This window comes from Pelophylax lessonae (assembly GCF_965119305.1).
Source record: "Pelophylax lessonae genome assembly, chromosome: 2".
Taxonomy (NCBI): Eukaryota; Metazoa; Chordata; class Amphibia; order Anura; family Ranidae; genus Pelophylax; species Pelophylax lessonae.
Window position 1 is genome coordinate 675,080,644 of NC_138769.1, and position 20,931 is coordinate 675,101,574.

At 41.6% G+C, this 20,931-nt stretch overlaps 1 protein-coding gene across 3 annotated transcripts in view; it reads right to left on the reverse strand.

Moving 5' to 3' along the window:
- CNTN5 (contactin 5) overlaps positions 1 to 20,931 on the reverse strand; it is a 2,223,160-nt gene that overhangs the window by 443,454 nt on the left and 1,758,775 nt on the right. For all 3 annotated transcript variants that reach the window (XM_082244684.1, XM_082244682.1, XM_082244683.1), the window contains one exon: positions 1,009 to 1,190. In XM_082244684.1, the coding sequence (XP_082100810.1) occupies positions 1,009 to 1,190 (182 nt within the window). The remainder of the gene's footprint in view (positions 1 to 1,008; positions 1,191 to 20,931) is intronic.

Sequence of the window (20,931 nt, forward strand, 5' to 3'; positions counted from 1 at the left end):
ACAAGAAAGATTTTGAAGTTAGTTCCTTCGAGGATTTTCGTACGAAAATGCTAAATCGTCTGCAGAAAGTTCTGTACACACTATGCGAAAATCATACGAAAATGTTCGCCCGATTTTCTTATAGTGTTATGAGCCTTTAGGCAGCCCATAGATTAGTCAGTTTTCTTAGTTCAATCAGCAGGTTTAACAAAAAACAATGACCAATTTCCTCCATCCACATATTCGAGTTGGATGAGGGAATCCTCCCAGCCGAATTCTCCGCTGTCCGAATACACAGATCAGTGCTGCCATCTTTTGCCTGCAGCGCTGAGCAAAAGGAAAATTTACACCAGGATGTTTGTACTCAAGCCAATTGATAGATCAACGTCTGTGCACCACAGTGCTGAACCAGCTGAATTTCACTCCATGTATGGGTAGCCTAAAGATCCTGCCAGTAATAGAACTTCCTGTTTCAAGCTGACAACCCTAAGCTGCTTACTTGTAATCAACAAAATCATTGTCAGCCTGCCTTGTGCACTCCCTCTGTTGGCCGTTGGGCTGCCTTTAAGGTCTGCAGGAGACATATTCAGATCTGATAATCAGCCCAACGGGCAACTGCACAAAGTAAGCTGTCAACACTGATGCCTTGCACTTAGCTATGGTGATGCCAGCTTGCTGAGTGACTCCTGCAGGTCTGAAAGACAGTCTCATGGACAACTGAGGGAGTGCACAAGGTCGCCTGACAACTTTTGCTGATTGCAAGTCAACAGTTTAGGGTTGTCAGCTTGAAACAGCAAATGATATCTTTGGTGGAATCTTCAGAAATAAACTTTTCAGTAAATTAAAAAAATAAATAAAAAATGTGCTTAAAATAACTGTAAAGTGTGAGGCATAATGAAAACGTACTGAAAAATAGATTTCGGGTTTATATACACTTTAAGTCTTCTACTAACATTCTTAATGGATAGTATGTAACATTTTGTAAATCATCACAATGAAAACACTACACTTCTAGAAATCTGCACTTACTATATACTTGCAGTTGCCCTCGGAAGGCGTTTTTGCCCCTGGAGTTTTCAGCTTTGCATTCATACGTCCCAGCATCCTCCAGCTGAACATTTGGGATCTCCAGAACCGCCTGCGATTTTCTTAGCCGCGCTTTACTCGGAATGAAGCCATTCACTTTCCTCCATGAGATTGTAGGAACAGGGCTGTTAAAAAAGTTAGAAACATGTAAAAGTGTTCTTTTCTTGTAAAGCCAGCACTTAATTTCCACGTTTTATGGTTAAAAGTAGCAAAACCCCCCAATCACAATGAAAAGCCGTATACCTCTTCATATACTGCATTCCCAGGGGAGAAGCTAAATCTCTAATGAACAGTGCAGGCTTTTAGTCTTATTTTTCATAGCCTGAATATGATAAATATAGGTTGATTTTCCTTTTTCTGACACTCGACTAGTGACGAAGAATGGAGCACACAAAGAACAAACAGCGACTCACCAGTACAAAGCAGGCATTATGAGAGCAATTCAAGTTTCATTTTTCTTTAATCAAGATTTTGTATGGCAAAGTTCTGTTTACAGCTAAAGTCAGGCCAGGGAATCCCTCCCTAAACAATCATAGCCTCCCCTCAGTTTTTTTAGGTGCCCATGTCTTGCCTACATCAAAACGAGAGACAGCAACAAGGCAGGTCAGCAGTCGGCCTGACTTCAGCAGTGTGTGGGTGGACGCAGCATGGTGCGGCGGTAATAATTTACACACAGTCCAAATGCAATCAATATAACTTGTATTGTAGCAAAGGAAGAACGTGTTTTGTAGTCAAGGAAAACAGTTCACAACAAACCCAGTGGAAAGGACTAAACCTGGAACAAGTATAAGCTGAAATGACAGCATCGGTTTGGAGGACCAGAATGTGGTCTGGCAGTCTCATACCCAAACGGAAAGCTGTAAGCTCTACCTTTTCATCTGGAACCTCTACCTGATGCTAATACTGTCCGTGACAGACAGGGAACCAGTCCCTACGCTACCCCTACCTGAATGCGTGCCAAAACCTGGGGAGCAGGGACTTAAAAAGACTCTGCTTACCCGAGATGGCCACCAAAGGTCACCTAAATGCAGCACAGCCAACCAGAATGCTGTCTTCAGGAATCCTATAGGAAACCGAGTTTCCTCTTACTTCCTCTTTTAATGCCGCTCAGCTTGGGTGCAACCTACAGTGGAGGAAGCAGACGGCACCCGCCTACAAGTGGGTCATCAGTCTCCAGTCCCCCCCCAAAGGAGCACCACAGAGGATCAAGTGACAACAACTTTAGCTAAATTACAGAGTTTTAAGAAGGCATTTTGTTGCTAAAATGTGAATGGATGGGAGTGTGGTGGATGGGTGAAATATTGAGGGTTCTTTTTCACTTTTGCCCAGTAATGAGCTTTAAAGCCTGCTCCAGTCCAAACTGTTTTCCTGTTTAGAACAGAGAAAGATTAGGATTTTTTTTATTTCAATACATTTTTATTGGAGTTTTTAAAAATAAGCGAAGGTAACAAATACATAACAAAAGGACATGAATAACAGGATGTACATAACAGGTAAGAACTAACGACTGTTGTAGAGAATGCAATAAACAAATAGTCTATAAACCACCAGATATAAGAAAACTTGTCCCTGAGATCTTTAATGTCTGAAAGATTGGGATTTTTATTTACACAGAATCAGATCTACCCTTGCATTGTCAGTTTGCATCTTTTCTTCCTACTGGGGAGCTACAGGGCAGCTTTACCCATGAATAGTGTGACTGGGGTCCTTTAGTCAGACATGGGGTAATCCAGCCTAGATATATACATTGACACAGCCCTTCAAAGTTTCAGTGACAGCAGGATCATTTTGATTCTTCACCTCCAGTCCTCAGATTTTTTTTTTAGGATTTTCAAATATGAGACATGTTTAATGAAAGTGTAAGGCTAAAAATGATGTATATTCTGTGGTATGACTTTACATATACTTTAAGGCCTTTCCACTTCTTGCTGAAACTATGAAAAACCTCTATAACTCTATTTTATACACATTTTGCCAATGAATTATATACTATGCTAGGTTCTAACCTCTAAAATATTGTGATCGTGCTTTACTTTTGTATTTCAAAGTTGACCCACATCACCCTAAAATATTCAGGTCATTACTTTTGGCCGCAGCATCCAATAAGACCCGAGAGGTATTTATAGGCCTTGTGCACTCTCAGTAATGTGTTTACTGCATTGTAAAGATAGCTGCACATGCTTATGAATTGTCTTTATATATCCAGCTTAAAGTACTCATAAACATTCTGGCCAAAGGCTTTATTTAGTGTGAAGGCCACAGAAGACTTTGCTGATTCAAGCTGGGGGAAATCAATAACGCATAGAGAGAAGCAAGATGATATTTTAAGTAAAATATATTAACTTTTACTTTTACAATGGAAGGCTGAAAACCGTTTCGAATGTTAATGCGCTAGTTTTAACTACCATTTTTTACATCACTCCTGCAAGAGGTTATAAGGGTCTATTTTATACGCACAGCAAAAGTTCGGAGAAGAAAATATCAGTATTTAAAGTAAAATTCCAGTGTCTTGTAACATTGATACGTATACTGGCTATACAAGCTATTATGGAATTTAATACTATACCATTTTTTATTTCCATAACAAATGGCAGCAAGTCTTACATTTCTATATCTTCCTAAAAATGTCAATGTCTATTCTATGGGACTATGGCAACTGTCTTAATCACTAGAGCATAGGAATATACCAATATGTTTTTTCAGGGCCGATACAAATATTTTGGTCACTAAGTATCGGTATCGGCCGATATGGGCTATTTTGTACATTTAAAGTTTTGAAAAATAAAGACAATTTTTGACACAAATCTGGTACTGAACATGTGGGGTAGGTCTTTTAGCTGTAATGTGCGGTTTTCCCTTCCCTCCCTGCCTGCCAGGAATCCCGTGTGAACCTAGTTTAGTGTCATTAAAATCCTAGAATCCACTTTATTAGTGTTTTATATAATGTCCAGTGTGTGTTTTTGTAATAGAATAGTGGGAAATACCTTCATTACATCGCTGCTCTGAGCTCAGCTAATTTCCCACTCTGCTGTTTTCTCCTCTCATAGCTGTCAGAGGAGGATCTCAGCCCCTCCCCTCTGCAGTGTACACAGAAGTGCTGGATATTAGATAAGAATAGTGTGAAATACCATTCGTTACATCGCTGCTCCAGGCTCAGCTATTCTCCCGCTCTGCTGTCCTTCTCTCCTCCCCCACTGACAGCTGGGGGTCAAGGAAGGGCCGAGCGGCGATGTAATGAAGGTATTTTACACTATTAGATTACAAAAACACACACTGGACATTATATAAAACACCAATAAAGTGAATGCTAGGATTTTACATACACTAATATTACATACACTAATATCAGTAATATTGGCCAGTTCCGGGGCCGATACTGATATATCGGTAAAAGTGAATATCAGCCCTCCGATAATCGGCTTTGCCGATAATCGGTCGATTCCCACTAGAGCATACACAAGAATCCCAACCTTATTGCTCCTGTAAGTGTTTAACAACCTCTCCCAAAAGCTTGTACAAAAACTCAAAAGGGTTGATTTACTAAAGGAATCTAGGCCATTAACTTTGCAAAGGAAGTTGCATTTTGCAAGGGAATTTGCTCCAGAGCTTAGTGAATGTGATGAATTTCACTTTACAAAGCATACACAATCATGTGCAAGGAAAATAAAAAAAAATAATTTTTACTTGAATATAAGTGGATGATGGAAGTTGGCAGACCTAATTTATTAAGATGGGTAAAATTTCCTTGCAAAATGCAATTTTCCTTGCAAAGCCTATTTGCCTTTAGTAAACCAAACCCATAGGGGGAGATTTAGTAAAACCTATGCACTCAGAATTAAGCTTTGACAATAAAACCTGGATTGGACCCTGACTGGTTTTTACGCAGAGGTGCAACAGATTTTGTACATACCAGTTTTAGTAAATCTCAATCCCAAGTCTTAATATAGGCAGCCAATTAAACTCAGAATGGCATCCTTACCTCAACTGATATGTGGATAAAATATTTGTAATTATTTAACTTTTTAAAAATACTTTTTATTTATTTATTGATTTTATCTGCATCCTTAGAACTCTAAATTGCATTGTAGTTGGATCTTTATTGATTTTATCTGCATCCTTGGAACTCTAAAGCTGGACACCCAGATTACTTGCTGATTATACAGTCACCTTTAAAATCACCATACACGTTAAAAGTTGTACAATATTTGCATAATTTGCTTTATATTTGCCAAAACTTTACAATAGGAGGACCTACTGTCCATTCAATTTGCAATCAGTCAGGCAGGCCCTTGTGCTACAAAGTTATTGATAAATATAAAGGATATTGTACAGTCAGATTTTAAGACACACATTAATATAGCTATGCATTCATTACCACATTGTTAAATTTTTATATTCATGTGGAACCCTCTAGCTTAGTGTGCTAATGTGATAATTTTTTTCTGTAGTGTAGGTAAATCGTTTGGCTTGGCTGGCAGCCAAACCTGTGTTTTGAATCAGGGAGGCTGGAATGACTCACCGGGCAGTACTTCTGTTACCTCCCCCTACTTGCTGGAACCTTCGAGAAGTTTCCAGAAGAATAGAGTGGAAGTTAGGGGGAGCTGCCTGGAGTATTCATGAGGGCCCCATCCAATCCCCAGAAAGGACTTGAAAGGGGCAGGCACCTCATATACTTGGGCTCAGCCCAGCAGGGGCAGTGTGGAGTTCAGGAGGAAGCTGAAAATGGAGTGCTGAGGCTGTCAGAGGCCATTGAGGCTAGCCCCCTAGTCTGGGGGGGGGGGGGGGCTGGGATGACCTTGGGCCTGGGGCTCGGGTGCAGAAGGGATCCTCTCACATCACATGGAGGAGTCCTGTCCAGTGGCACGGGAGCAGGTGTGAGGACAACAGAAGCCAGCAAGCACAACCAGGAGATCTCCAGAAAGAAGACCGCTGGGTGACTGGTAAGTGAGACAGTCAAGGAGGACTGAGAGACAGCCTGAGAGGACTGAGGAGTGACAGTCTGGGATTGCTGTAGAGTCGGTCTGGGAGGACTGTGGAGTATTAGCCAGGAGGGCTAGTGAAAGGGGCAGCTGCAGACAGGTGGGCTGGCAGTGCCTAAAGAGGTAGTGCCAGGATCAGTAGCAAAAGGAAGGTAGTTGGATACTGGGACTTTTATACACACCAAAGGGCCAGCGGGCCCTGCCTGTAAAGGGCTTTAACTGGATCTTACTGAGTGGCTTGTCAGATCCCCAAACAGTGTTCCAGCTGGGCTTGAGAGTTTCTGCAAGCAAGTGATGTGCTGGAGGAAGTGGAGTTTACATAGTGAGTGTATATAGTTGAAGTGTCCCTGAAGAGTTTTTTGCTTAGTCAAATGGGCATCCCATAATACCCCTATCCCCATCCAAGTTCAATACCCCTAAATAAAAATGCAAAGCAAAGCTGCTGGACTGTTTCTTGACTCAAGTGTGCTGTCGAAGTTCAGTGCACATGGCTGTGCAGGGTGGGGGATCCTTATTTAACAGCAGCTTTTATGGGGGTAGTGCTACATTTAAATAAGTAAGTGCTTGAATTTGGTTTTGGTTTTAGTCCCTTGCAATCCCCTGTACAGTAGAGCTCAGACTAGGGGAGGGAGAAACTGTTCAAGGAGCCAATCAGTTGTGCCGCAGTGCTTATGTGCTGACAAGGAACATGTTAAGAGGAGGAGAGATCAGAGTATTGGAAAGGTGAGCTAATCAGTCTGCTGCTTCTCTTTTCACTGTCCAGTCACAGGCTGTGGGAAAGACAAGACCTGTAAGGACCTGTTCATACTGCACTGTTGCAACGCACTATAACACATGTGCACATAGTTCTAATGTCACCAATTTGCGGTGTTCATATCTCTGTGCTATTTTACAGTGTGATTTTTAAAAGAAGACCTGTGCAATATTTTTTTTCCATTCAAAAGAGTTGTGAGGTGTATGGAATAGTGCATCATATTGCATTACAGTGTCCCCTGAAAAGGGCAAGGGCAAAACACTGCTAAACTGAGGAAGTGGCATATTTTAGCTATGAAACACGTCTTTGGTGTTAGGTAATCAATGAACTTCATGTCCGAAAAAAAAAAATGGCCCATTCCTAAACAAAAATGCACACCGATACGGGCGCTTCTGCTATTCGAACAGTTAGGCCCCTTTCACACTTGTGCGACTTGTCCTGCAACTTGGGACTGCAAGTCATATTCAATGATTTCCAATGAGTATCATTCATATCTGCGCGACTTTAAGTCGCAATGACTTCAAAGTAGTCCCTGCACTACTTTGCTCTGACTTTGATGTGTTTTGAGGTCCATTACACAGGCATTGCTTCTAATCCAGTCAAAATTGTGGCAAAATCATGGCAAAAAATTGTGGCAAAATTGCATGGCTTTTAGGTCGCACAAGTGTGAAAGGGGCCTAAGTGGGACTTTTCCTCATTTATAAGCCAGTCGATCAACCTCCTGATGTTCCCCCATGAGGACCTAGAACCAGGTTCCTAAATACATCAAGAGTGACCTATTAACAGATTAAACATGTAGATCACATGTGTCAAACACAAGGCCGAGGGCCGAATCCAGCCTTCCAGGCCATTTCATGTGGCCCTCGCTCCTAGGGGAATGGGTGGAAGAGAGATGTGAACAGCATGTGAAAGAGAGCTGATTCCTGCACACTGTGCATAGCACACCCCTAAACCCTGCACTCCGTATGTAGCACACTGCTCAATACTGCACTCTGTACACAACACACACCTGAACTCTGTATGTAGTGCACTTCTGAACTTTGCACTCTGTATGTAGTGCACCCCTGGACCCTGCACTCTGTATGTAGCCCATCCCTGTGCTCCACACATACTGCACTCCGGGCATTTTAAGATCCTCCCACTGTTAGTGCAATTTTGCCACACCCATAGTTCAATGTGGTTCAATGGGGGTCGTGGTTAAGTTCTTGCACCTATTTTCTGAGAAAAAAAAGCCCTGCATAAATGTACATAGTCTTACAGATACAGCCGGCCCTTTGAGGACAACCATAATGCTTGTGTGGCACTCAATGAAATTCAGTTTGACACCCCTGATGTAGATGCACTAAATCCAACAATATGTGAGCAAATATGTGAATACAATTCAACACAATAAATCAAGGGTTTATGCATAAGATCAAGAGCATAGGTACTTGGAAGGTTGGTTACATCTACCAAACCACTTGGTCATTCACAACCTTGCCAAATGTAAGTTGCTTTTTTTCTTGCCTACTTTTACCTTATACACCTCCTACTATTACCATTCACCACGTATTATACTTGTAAGGCTCTTGCCTCCCCTCTTATTAGTCCAGTGGACCCTTTGGAGCTTGGCTTTCTCCTTTCTTTGTATACCTTTGAGGGCCACTATCCGAAGAGCACTAAATGTTTATAGGTGGATCTTGAATCATTTATTTATAAATTCAACAAATCATGGTTGATATAGCTTTTGAAAGTTCTGTGTTTAAACGTGTTTCATTTAGCAGTTTAAGTATAAAATTATGGAAAATTCCCAAAAATGAGATCACCAATAATTCTTCTTTTGTCCAAATGAAACAATTTGATTTTTATAACCTTTCATTATAAGCACGGCCTCCCATCCCATTTCTAACTAGATAACAAATAAAAGGGCTTTACAGTTAGATACTATTTTCCTGATATGCTTTCTACATATTTAAATGTAAAAATACTTTAAGAATTCCTTTTCTTTCCTACAACCCAGTCATTAAAGTCTTTGTTATTTTAGGCATTGAGGTAAGGTAGCATGTACATTAAATTGCTCTCCCTACTGAGTGCACTATTTAAAAGTCATGCAATGTGCGGGATAAAATGGAGGAGGGAAGATTCCATCACATCGAAGACAGTCTTTACAAAGAAAGGAAAGATGCGCTCACATCAAATACGAACAATCAGTAGGGGCTCCGATTCAAGTAGATTTATTCAAAACACAAAAAAGTCTCTAAAGAACAACAAAAACATAAAAAAAAGGATCAAATTCTTGTTTTATTTATTTTTCTCTCGCTTGCAACAAAGGCTTGTGAAATCTTTGAAAGTTATTTTATTTCACAGAGTCTTAATTGGGAAAAGATCTCTTTGTTTATTAGGCTCAAAACGCGTCATCTGAAGCCAAAGCGCAGTTTGCAGACAATGGCTAGAGAGAGGGAAATGCTGGGAGTGTGACAGCTGGGAGGCTGATTGTTTGAAATATCATACTTAGCCACGATGAGTACGGTACATTGCATATTTAACTGCTGTGAAGATATGAATCACGACAAATTTCTGTGCCAACCCAAATAAGCACAGGATAGAAGGAAAATGGATAAGAGTAAACAATGTAATCACAAATACTAAACGCTGACAGCGCGTACATAAAGGGTATATGAGATGGTGCAATTAGGATATAATTATATTTCATGACATCATGAAGATCATGTAAATGCTCAATCCAACAGAATTCAACAGAATAATCTCAAGGAATATTTTAAGGGCCTTTTTAATGAGACCTCAGTGATTTTCAGTGAAATCAGTTTGTATGTCATTGCAGAGGTCAGGTGTTTTGTAACGAAAATAAAAATGTGACTTCAAGTCAGGCAGGTGGCAGGGCTCTAGGCTACTTTTCATGTATTCTCCTCTGTCTCTTTTAAATTGTTTACTTAATTCAATAGCTTACCGTATATACTCGAGTATAAGCCGACCCAAATATAAGCCGAGGCACCTAATTTTACCACAAAAAAATGGAAAAACGTATTGACTCGAGTATAAGCCTAGGGTGGGAAATGCAGCAGCTACTAGACCCAACTGGACCACCACGAGACCCATAACAGGGGCTGCAGGCATGGTGCAGGGGCTGCGGACATGGTACAGGAGATGCAGCACTGTGGGCATGGTACAGGAGATGGTACAAGCATGGCACAGGAGATGGTTTAGGCATGGCACAGAAGATGGTACAGGCATGGCACAGATGGTGCAGGCATGGCACAGGAGATGGTACAGGCATGGCACAGATATGGCACAGATGGTACAGGCAGGGCACAGATGGTACAGGCATGGTACAGGGAATGTCCTGTACCATGCCCGCAGCACTGCATCTCCTGAGGAGATGCAGGGGCTGCAGAGGAGTCTCACTTACCTTTCCGCCATACATTTAAAAATGGCGCCGCCCGGCGCCAATACGTCACTGCACATTCGCCGTCTGCCCGGGAATAGCCAAAAGTGTACGGCTTTCCCGAGTGGCAGCAGCGCATGCGTACTGACCAAGGAAAAGGTAAGTGAGACCGTGACTCGAGTATAAGCCAAGGGGGGCTTTTTCTGCATAAAAAAAACATGCTGAAAAAGTTGGCTTATACTCGAGTATATACGGTAGATTTAACTGTGCCTACATACTCACCAGTGGCCATATTTATTTGGTCACACAATCTTATTCTCTAAGGGTCTTAGAGAATCAAGGTTTGGGCACAACCATCCAACTCAGTGTCCAAAGTCTGTCAGTGACCATGGGGAGATTTACTAAAACTGGTGCACACAGAATCTGGTGCAGCTGTGCATAGTAACCAATCAGCTTCTAGGTTTTAGCACCCGTTCACATTGGGCCGATTTGACATGTCAAATCGCATGCCAAATCAGGGCCTATTGCCGGCAATGGCACTGTCCAAATCGGTGCAACGATTCCCAAAAGTAGTTCACTACTGCACTACTTTTGGCGACTTGCATGAACCTGCACAGATGTCTCTCAAATCACCCCGGAAGTCAGACTGAAATGCCAGTTTGAAATCGTGTGAGTTCAGCTGAACTCGCACCTTTTCAAACCTGCGTTCAGTGTGAATGGGGGCTTATTGTCAACGCTTAATTGAACAAGCTGAAGTTTGAAGCGGATTGGTTATTATACACAGCTGTACCAGATTCTGTGTGCACTAGTTTTTGTAAATCCCCCCATGTGACTAAAGTTGTTTCGTATTGTGATCATCAATGTAGATGTAAACTCCAATTCATTAAATTTGACCTGGGCACATATATCTATAAAGAAAAGCAAATGTGGCCCCGGGACTTTAAATGAGGTGAGCACATGTGGCCGGTGATGAAATATGGATGAAACAAAAGTAAAATAAATTCCAGTTTATTGAAATAAAGGATGTAACATCATGCATCATAAACACATGAAAATGCCATAACAGAGAATGTAATTGTAGTAAAAAAATACTGATGAAAATGGATTGTAAACTTGTATACATGGTATGTTGCATCATTGACAGGAGTATATACAAATATATATATATATATATATATACATATATATGTGTTTATGATGCATGATGTTACATCCTTTATTTTAATAAAATGGAATTTATTTTACTTTTGTTTCATCCATCTTTCATCACCGGCCACACGTGCTCACCTCATTTAAAGTATTGGGATGGAGGTGTGTCACATATGACACCAGACCATTCCCCTTAGGGCACATATATCTGTGGTGTTTACCTATCTCTCCCCAAAGCCCTAAGTTTGTGTCTTTCTGCTGCTCTATTCCTCTGTTATTAGCATGATAACTTCTAACAAGTTCTCTGACACAGGAAATAAAAGCAGCTGGAACTTTGTGTCGGGGTGGGTGCATAGAGATAGATTAGCAGAGAGCTTGTTTATTCACAGCACAGCTGTGATCATTATAAGATCAAAATGAATGGCATGATGATGAAAAATTATTTTGGAAAAAGAATTATTAGAACTCATTATTAAGGTGTTACTTTATTATTGTACTCCCTGGAAAAGAAACCCTCCAGTGGTAAAATGTAAAAGATAATTATATCATAGCTGAATCTGAAAAATAGGGGGGGGGGTGGCAACATCTAAGTTGTACCATCATATTGGCTACAAAACAGTAGATATCGCAATTCCCTCATTGAGGCCTCCTGGTTGGAGAGTAGATAGGGAATAAATCCAGAATGTTTCTCTGGCACACAATTTTTATGTGTGATCAGCAATCTTTTCTTGTTTGATCTATCTTTAAGATTTGATTTAAAACATAGGTGATTCATAGAGGAAGGAAAGGACAACCAAAGTGTCCCCAAATTTTATCAGAAATCTACAGCTGGACTTCAGGTCTGGGTTATTGAACGGATGTCCAAATCCCTCCCTGAGGATGAAGGTTACAAGAAATCATGTGCCAGAGAAACATTCTGGATATATTCCCTCAATACTCTCTCGCCAGGAGGCTTCAATGAGGGAATTGAGATAGCCACTGTTTTGTAGCCACTATGCCACTGTCCTTAGATGTTGCCAGTCTCCCCCCGCCTATTCCAGGTTCCTGTATACCTCGACTATCTCATGTACATGCGGGGGTTGGAGGGTTTCTTTTCCAGTGAGTACGGTAATAAAGTAGCACCTTTTAATAATGAGTTCTAATAATTTGTTTCCAAAATAATTTTGTCATCATCATGCCATTAATTTTGATCGTATAATGATTTCTGGACCACGTTGAGGGTCAGATAGACATGGTAATATATAAAAATACAAAAATATTAAAATAGGTTAAACTGTTGCCAAACATATATATTTTTTTACATATTTACATTTTTACTATAATAAATAAAAATCTTTGCCAAGCTTTTCAATATTATTGGCATCCTGATAGCCGCATATGTATGTGTATATACATACGGTATATGTGTGTACATACATGTGGCATATTGGATCTCTATACCTAATCTATGTATACTGAATACCGTCTCTGATCATCCATACATGTAAAGGAATTACCTTACGTTTTTTTTTTTTTTAAATAATTTTTTATTGGTATTTCAGTACAATTCAAAGAGAAAGCAATGAAACTGAGATGCATTTAGTGGAATGTAACGGTAGATAATTAGATAAATAAAAATAAACAAAAGATATGAGAAGGAAAGAAGACAGGAGGTACACAATGGTGATATAACCACATTTAGTACTTTATTAGGTAACAGAGTTATGTTAAGGGGGGTGAATCCAGAATAGCTGGCGGTTCTAATACATTGGTAATAAAGCAAAATCAGAGTATCAGTGAGGTAGAACACATGCTTTGTGTATTTCAGATGGATTTAGGTGGAGGTTTTAGGCCATATATCCCATTTTTTTGGTAAAAGAGCAGCCCGTGAGGGAATTTAAGACAAGGATATGTTCGTAAGTTTAATTTTGTTGGATCAAAGAAAACACTTCAGCGACATTTGGGGAAGAATCAGATCTCCATTTACGAAGCACAATTTGACAGGCCGCCAATAGTATATGTGTTTGTAACCACAGTTCTGTAGGAAGGTGGGTAAGAATCAATCCCAATATTAAGTAGTGCTAGGCTAGGGCATGGAGGATGTTTAAAAACCTGTGACCAGAAGCTTGTCAGAGAGGGGCAATCCCAAAGAGTATGTAGAAGGTATCCTACTTGGCCACAAATGCGCCAGCACTGGGGGGGGATGTTAAAGTGGAGAATTTTGCTAATCTGTAGGGGGTATAATACCACCTATAGGTGATTTTAACTGTGATTTCCAAATAGGCTACACAATATGAACATTTGTATATGGAGTTTATGGCTGTACACCATTAATTAGGAGTGAATCCAGTTTGGAGATCCAATTTCAGCATTGTGTTTGTTTTTTGGAAGACATTTTTGTTTTGTAAAGCATTATATAGTATAGAAATTCCACATTTTACCATTTTTTGTGAGAAATAGAAGTCCCATAGGTTGGCTGGTACTTGGATAGTGTGAATGGGGTTTTTAAATAGAAAATGTACAATATGAGCACATGCAAAATACGATTCCATAGGGAGCTTGAACTCTGCCATAAGGGCGTCTACTGTTTTTTTTTTTTTTTTATTTTGAATAAGATCATGTACTGAGTTAATGCCTTGGAGGTAGAGGGACTTAGTGAAGATCATTGGGATGATGTTTTCTAGGATTTGAAGGGGGTAGTTCGATGATCCTTTCTGTTTCTTTTTAAAGGGGGGTTTGGTCAATACTCTCCTTGCTAAGATCGATGCTTGGGATGGTAGTAGTAGTGTGGAGATGTCCCAAGATTTTCAGGAATCACAGATGAGAAGGTTGAGCAGGTTGGTAGTAGAAGCAAGGGCTAGTTCTATTTCTTTCAACAGTAGGAGGTCAGATTCTTTGAGCCAAAATTTAGGTTGATCCATGTGAACAGCCTGGAAATAGTCTCAGATGTCTACTAATCCTGCTCCTCTTATTGACCTGTGGGAAACCAGATGGGATTGTGAACATCAGGCTCTTTTGCCCTGCCACACATATCTACTAAGGATACTCGACAGGGTTTTCAGATAGTGGCTGGGTATGGGGATGGGGAGCAATATGAGTAAGTAAAAAAATTGAGGTAGTATCATCATTTTGAATGAGGCAAGCCTGCCTGCCCAGAATAGTTCCTGTGTTGAGAATTGTTTCAGTTGTTCTTTGATTTTATTAGAGGGGGAAAGTTTAGTGTGGGGAGTTCAGAGGCTTTGCTGGTGAGAGTGATGCCTAGATACAGAATGCCCTGGGCACTCCACTTGAAGGGTAGAGCACTCTGGAGATTGTTTTTTGATGACTCACTGAGGCCGAGGTTTAGAATTAGGGATTTTGAGAAGTTGACCATATAGTAGGAGTTGTGTGGATTAGTCATAATGAGTATGACATTGTCTGCAAAAAGGTTGATGACATGTTGTCGTGAGGTAAACTGAAAGGCAGTGATAAGGGGGTGAGTTCTGGTCGCTTCTGCAAGGGGTTCAACCATTAGATTTAATACGGTGGGGGATAAGGGACAACCCTGTCGAATTCCGTTTGAGATCCTGAATGGTGTGGACAGAAGACTGGATGTATACACCTGTGCCGTAGGATGGGAATACAGTGCTAAAATAGCAGATAGAATTGAACCTGTGTACTCAAACTTTGACAGTACCATAGACATGTATCTCCAATGCACCCTATTGAATGCTTTCTCTGCATCAATTGAGAGCAGCAGAGAAAGCGTTCGTGAGCGGTCCACATAATGCATAATATTCAATATTCTCCTAGTAGCCTCAGAGGTCTGTCTCCCCTTGACAAACACTGTTTGATTTTTGAATTAAAGGTGGAATGATGTCCGTTAGATGTTTTGCTAGAAGTTCCTCATACATTTTGATATCTGAGTTTAATAATGAGATGGGTTCAAAAATGGCTAGTAAAGTAGGTTCTTAAAGATGAACGAGGTGTTAAGTGCTTGTAGTTGGTTGTCGAATAGGGATGGTAGGTGTATTTTATGTAAAAATTCCTCAATAGCCTCTTCAGTGGGTTGGGGGGTCTGTTTGGTCATTTTGGAGATTATACAGAGCTCTACAGTATTCAGCAAATTGGCTGGCAATCTCCTGGGGGTTGGTGATCTTGTGGTTAAGGGAGGGATGTAATAGATGTGCTGTTCTGGATTTGGCTTTTGCATTTTTAACCCTGTTGGCTAAGAATTTGCTGACTTTGTTTGCATTGGCAAATGTACATGCTTTTAAGTGTTTAATCTCCCTGGCGTTCTGATTATGTCCAAATTTCTGTGCTAAAAGCGGTACATTCTTTTGCATGGAAATCTGTTGTTTTATATTTCAAAACTCACCTTCCCCTGCGATCCCCCGCCGTCCTCCCCCGCCGTCCTCCCGCTATCCTCCCAGCCAATGCCGGCACCTGTCTTCCGGTTCCCTTCCCTGTGAGCGTTGCTACGCAGGGGGGTGAAACCGGGTGACAATTTCAAAAATGTAAATACATTAAATGACATGATACAAACTTGTGATCCTAACTGATTACACTGTATCATGCCCTTTCACCACAGGATTTCACCTGGTGACTTTCCCAGTGCCCTTCCTGTGCTTTTCCAGTTCTTTGTGCCTGGAAAATTGAGAACGACCATGGCGTCCAAAAAGCGTTCTTTTTGCGCAATAACACTTTTAGACGAACTGGAAAACCGCGACAGCTAATAGCGCTTTCGCGCAAAAAGAACGCTTTTTGGACGCCATGGTCGTTCTCAATTTTCCAATAACGCTTTTAGACGAACTGGAAAACCGTGACAACCGTGACAGCTAAAAGCGCTTTCGCACAGAAAAAACGCTTTTTTGGACGCCATGGTCGTTCAAAATTTTCCAGGCACAAAGCACTGGAAAAGCACAGGCAGGGCTCTGTAAATGTCATCAGGTGCAATCCTGTGCTGAAATGGCATGATACAGCGTGATCCGTTAGGATCACAGCTTTGTATCATGTAATTTGTGTATTTACACTTTTGAATTTGCCGCCATTTCCACCCCCCTGAGTCGCAACGCTCGCAGGGAAGGGAATCAGAAGGCAAGTGTCGGTAATCGGCCGTGAACAGAGTGGGGAGAGAGTGTAAGGACGGCGGGGAGGACAGCGAGGGATCGCAGGGAAGGTGAGTAACATTCTGGGGTAATCCCGAGTGTGGCTCGGGGTTACCGCTTTTGGTACTGAAAGTTAACCCCAAGCCACACTCGGGAATAACACCAGGGAGGTTAAGGGGATTGTCATAGCGTTGTGTTAGGACTTAGGAGGATTCTGAGCTCTTCCCTAAGCTTATGCAGGGAATTTGAGAAATTTGGTGTGGGGTTGTGTTTATTTAAAGCCTCTAATCTATGTATTTCTGAAATGAGGGTATTGAGTTTGAGATTATAGCACTTTTTTACTCTAGCCCCTTGTTGGATCAAAATTCCTCATATGAATGAATTTACTGAGGGACCATTTGTCTGGAAGAATTCCTGTTGCTTATTTTTATAATTTTCGAGTTAGTGGGATCTTGCAATATGCTTACATTGCAACGCCAGATGGAGACAGGAGGGGAGACACCCTTTTCCTCTATCATTATAGATATGGCAGCGTGGTTGGACCAAGTGATGTCATGAATTTTTGAAGCCGATACTTGCTGTAATAATCATTTGTCCGTCTCTGGTGCATGCTGGCATCTTCAGATATCATAGTCTTCTTCCGAGTGTAGCAGTTCCGAGTGTATGTAGAGAAAAGACACGGTCCGGGATAAGGGATGTGGTGTCTATGCGAGGGTCTACTGTTAAGTTAAAGTCTCTGCATATTAGCAGGTGTCCATGTTTGATAGAGGAGATTATTTTAAAGAGAAAGTGAAGTTGGTGCAAGTTTGGTGCATGCAGGTCAACCAGTGTATAAGGTTGCTCAATAATGTCACAGGTGAGGATGAAGTAACAACCTTCCGAGTCTATGAGGGAACTTTTAAGGTGAAAGGCAAGGGAGTTGCAAGCAGTGCTAATTTTTTTTTTTCTTGTGCTCAGGCTAAGAAGACATTGGGATAATCTTTATGAGAACATTTGGGAGTTACCCCAGTTTGAAAATTGTTTTCTTGCACGCTCAGGATGCCTGCTTTGCATTTAGTCGTCTCTGACCACATAGAATAGCATTTTGCTGGGTGGTTTAGGCCCCTGGCGTTTAGGAAAAGTCATGTGATTGTCATGGTGGGTTTTCAGCGGGTGTGATGTGTGATGCTGTGCGTTACTCACTTTTGATACCAAGGAACTGGTAGCGGATCTTCTTGCTTGTAATGCGATGGGCATCAGACCAGACTGGTTGTGAACACTCCTGTTGACCCATGTATTGCAGTGGGGTGATGGTTCAGATGAAGAAGTCGTGGTAGCAAAGGTATGTTCATTTAATTTTAACTTCTGGGCATCTTCACACATGTGCCATGTATCAAACAAAATAAAGGAAAATAGAGAACACAACAAAATAAAAGTTGATATAACTGTTAAGGTAGAAACTGTAAAAAAAGGATCAGCCGATCCGAGAGCAGGTCAAAAGGCCTGTTGTAATCTTGGGGGTATTGGTAGGAAAGCATTCCAAACCATGAATTACATTAGGTTAGGTGATGTTTGATGTGATCCAGAGCCTCCATTGTTACGTTGCTTAGTGGAGCGTTTGTGTGACACAATCTGTCATTCTGGTTCTGGTGGGACCAAGTGGTTGACCACTGAGAAAGCATGTGAGGTTTCAGGAATGATGCCCTATTTGCAAAGGGCAGCAATCCCTTAGTCTAGGGAGACTGTAGCACCATTGTGGGTGATAGATAGGGTGGCAGGGTATCTTCATTTATGTGGAATTTTGTGGTTTCTAAGTGCCTTGGTAATGGTCTCCAGGTTGCGTCGGCGTTGAAGAGTGTGCTTGGATAGGTCAGGGAGCAGCTGTATATTGGCAAAGTGCTCGGGTAGGCCTTCAGCTTTCCTAAATGTCGCCATTTGTAATTATTTTACATGGTAAAATTGTACCTTTAGGAAAATGTCCCTGGGTGTCTCAGCTGGTAGGAAGGAGGGTTTTGGTACCCTATGGATTCTGTCGAGCGTGAGATCCTGGGCTGACAGTGTGGGGGCCACAGAGGAAAACAGAGTTAGGGCAAATTGTTGCAGTTGCTGGGGAGGCACAGATTCTGGTATTCCTCTTATTGTTATGTTGTTTCTTCTAGATCTGTCCTCTAGGTCAGCTATTTTATCCTTAATCCAGGTGATTTCCTCTGTATGGGCATTGTGGGCATCCACTAAGGAGTTAAATGAAGCAGAGTATTCTCCCATTGTGTTCTTCATGTGGTCTACTCTTTCCCCCAGTACCTGTATTTCTTTTTGCCATTGATTTACATTCAATACTAGGTCTGAGACGAAGGAAGCCCTAAACGAAAGCATCATGTCTTTTAACATGGTGTCTGATACTGGCTGGCCTGTGGTGGGAAAGGCAGCAATGGGGTCGGCTTTGGGTGGTCCCAATCCATCCCTGGGTGTATGTGTCCAACTGACATCCATGTCTGTTTCCTCTTGGTGCCTGAGAGGAGAATCCCTGCAGGGTTTGGACTTTACTGGGCTTTGTGTGGATGAGCTGGAATTGCCTGAGGGTGTCCCGCTTTTAGAGACCAGATTCTGGTTACCTTTTTGAGGTGATCCGCAGGCTGTGAGACCTTGTGTGCAGGCTGCATGGTGTGGGCTTCGCAGCCATTTGGCCGTGGATCCTTCGGAATAGAGGGAAAGAATCCCAGCATCTTCCGCAGCTTTTGGTGCTCCTTGCGGTGCTTGGATATGGCGGCCACGTTCCGGGAGCTGGAGGGTTTTCGTTGCGGGTGGTTGGTATACGATGGGGGCTCCTTAATGCAGCTATTACACCAGTGGTTGAGTGGAGGTCTTAGACTATGCGCGGTCACCCTGCCCCCCCCCCCGTCCTTACAGTTTTAATATTAGCATTAAGCTCATCATCTTATAATAAAATAACATAAGCTAATTTCTACTAATCATATGTAATTATGATTCCCTATCGATATTGTTAATCCATTCCACATGGTCATTATATAATTAATTACAACAAAAAAGTATTTTAATCATATTTTATTTTAGTGTGCTTTTTAAATTAAATTAATGTTATAATTAATGGTGTGTGCATATACACTGTATGTCTTTTATCTATTATATAGAATTTTTTCACTCAGTGTATATGCAGATGTGTGTAATTAATTTTGGAGTGTATAGCTTTAAGATTTGTTTGTTTGTATTGTTGGCAACTTCCCTTGGTGCTATATATAGTCGATCCCTTATCCCTACACTATAGCTTTGAAAAAGGAGTGGGGACTGCTGGGTCATTCCCAGTTCGCCTGCTCGGAAATGCGTTGCACCCCAGTGACATCATCACTTCACGCTGCCCTCCATCTGTGCCCCAAGTCTCATTTTGGAACTGATTCCACCTTACGACAGACTTCCTATAAGCGAGGAATGACACACACGGCGGGAGCCGGTGGACAGGCGGAGCTTCAGCACGGTTCAACGTCACAAGCTGGAAGTGCTTTACTGCTACAGTGGTTTTATTGATTCAAGGCTGTTTTATGATGATGTTATAATTAATGATGTTATAATTAATGGTGTGTGCATATACATTGTATGTCTTTTATCTATTATATAGAATTTTTTCACTCAGTGTATATGCAGATGTGTGTAATTAATTTTGGAGTGTATAGCTTTAAGATTTGTTTGTTTGTATTGTTGGCAACTTCCCTTGGTGCTATATATAGTCGATCCCTTATCCCTACACTATAGCTTTGAAAAAGGAGTGGGGACTGCTGGGTCATTCCCAGTTCGCCTGCTCGGAAATGCGTTGCACCCCAGTGACATCATCACTTCACGCTGCCCTCCATCTGTGCTTTCAGGGTCGATTATCAAGCTTTATAACAACAAGCGTTGTGTGACCATTGTGAGAGCGGTGGTCATACCCATCTGGTAAGAGGCCAGCAGGCTACTTTGTGTGTGGTGGAGGTCTTCACTGTCCCTGTGATTTCATAGACGGATTGTCACACGTTAAGGGTGTTGTCGGTAGACTATACAACTCATTTCGACAGCTTGAAGTGGACTTTCATATATTCATTTACACCATATGTTATTCTATGAGCGCTGCATTTTTTGTCTATAGTGAAGCAGTCACTGATGAGAACTCACCAGGATAATACCACTCCACGTAGATGTGTCTGATTTACTCCTACCCTTACGAGTTCTCATTTTACTATTCCTATCAAACCAAAATTTACTCCTACACTTAGAGGCGCCTCTCCTTTTTTCTTTCTTTAAAAGCTTTAAATAAGAGGCTTTCGAGAGGAAGGGGGGGCGTGGTTTAGACATGGCGGAGTAGAGCTGCACGCGTGCTGAGCTCCCGAGAACCCCTCCGACCCGCCGACATACTCGAAGCCATATACGGAGCCAATAAGTGCTATCTAGCGGGTGATGACCTTAACCAAGAAGAGGAGAACCAGAGGCTCAGTTAAAAAATTTAACCTACCCAAACCCGAAGCTGAGATCCTACAGTTCTTTCCGGTGACAACCCCTCTAGGATCCAAG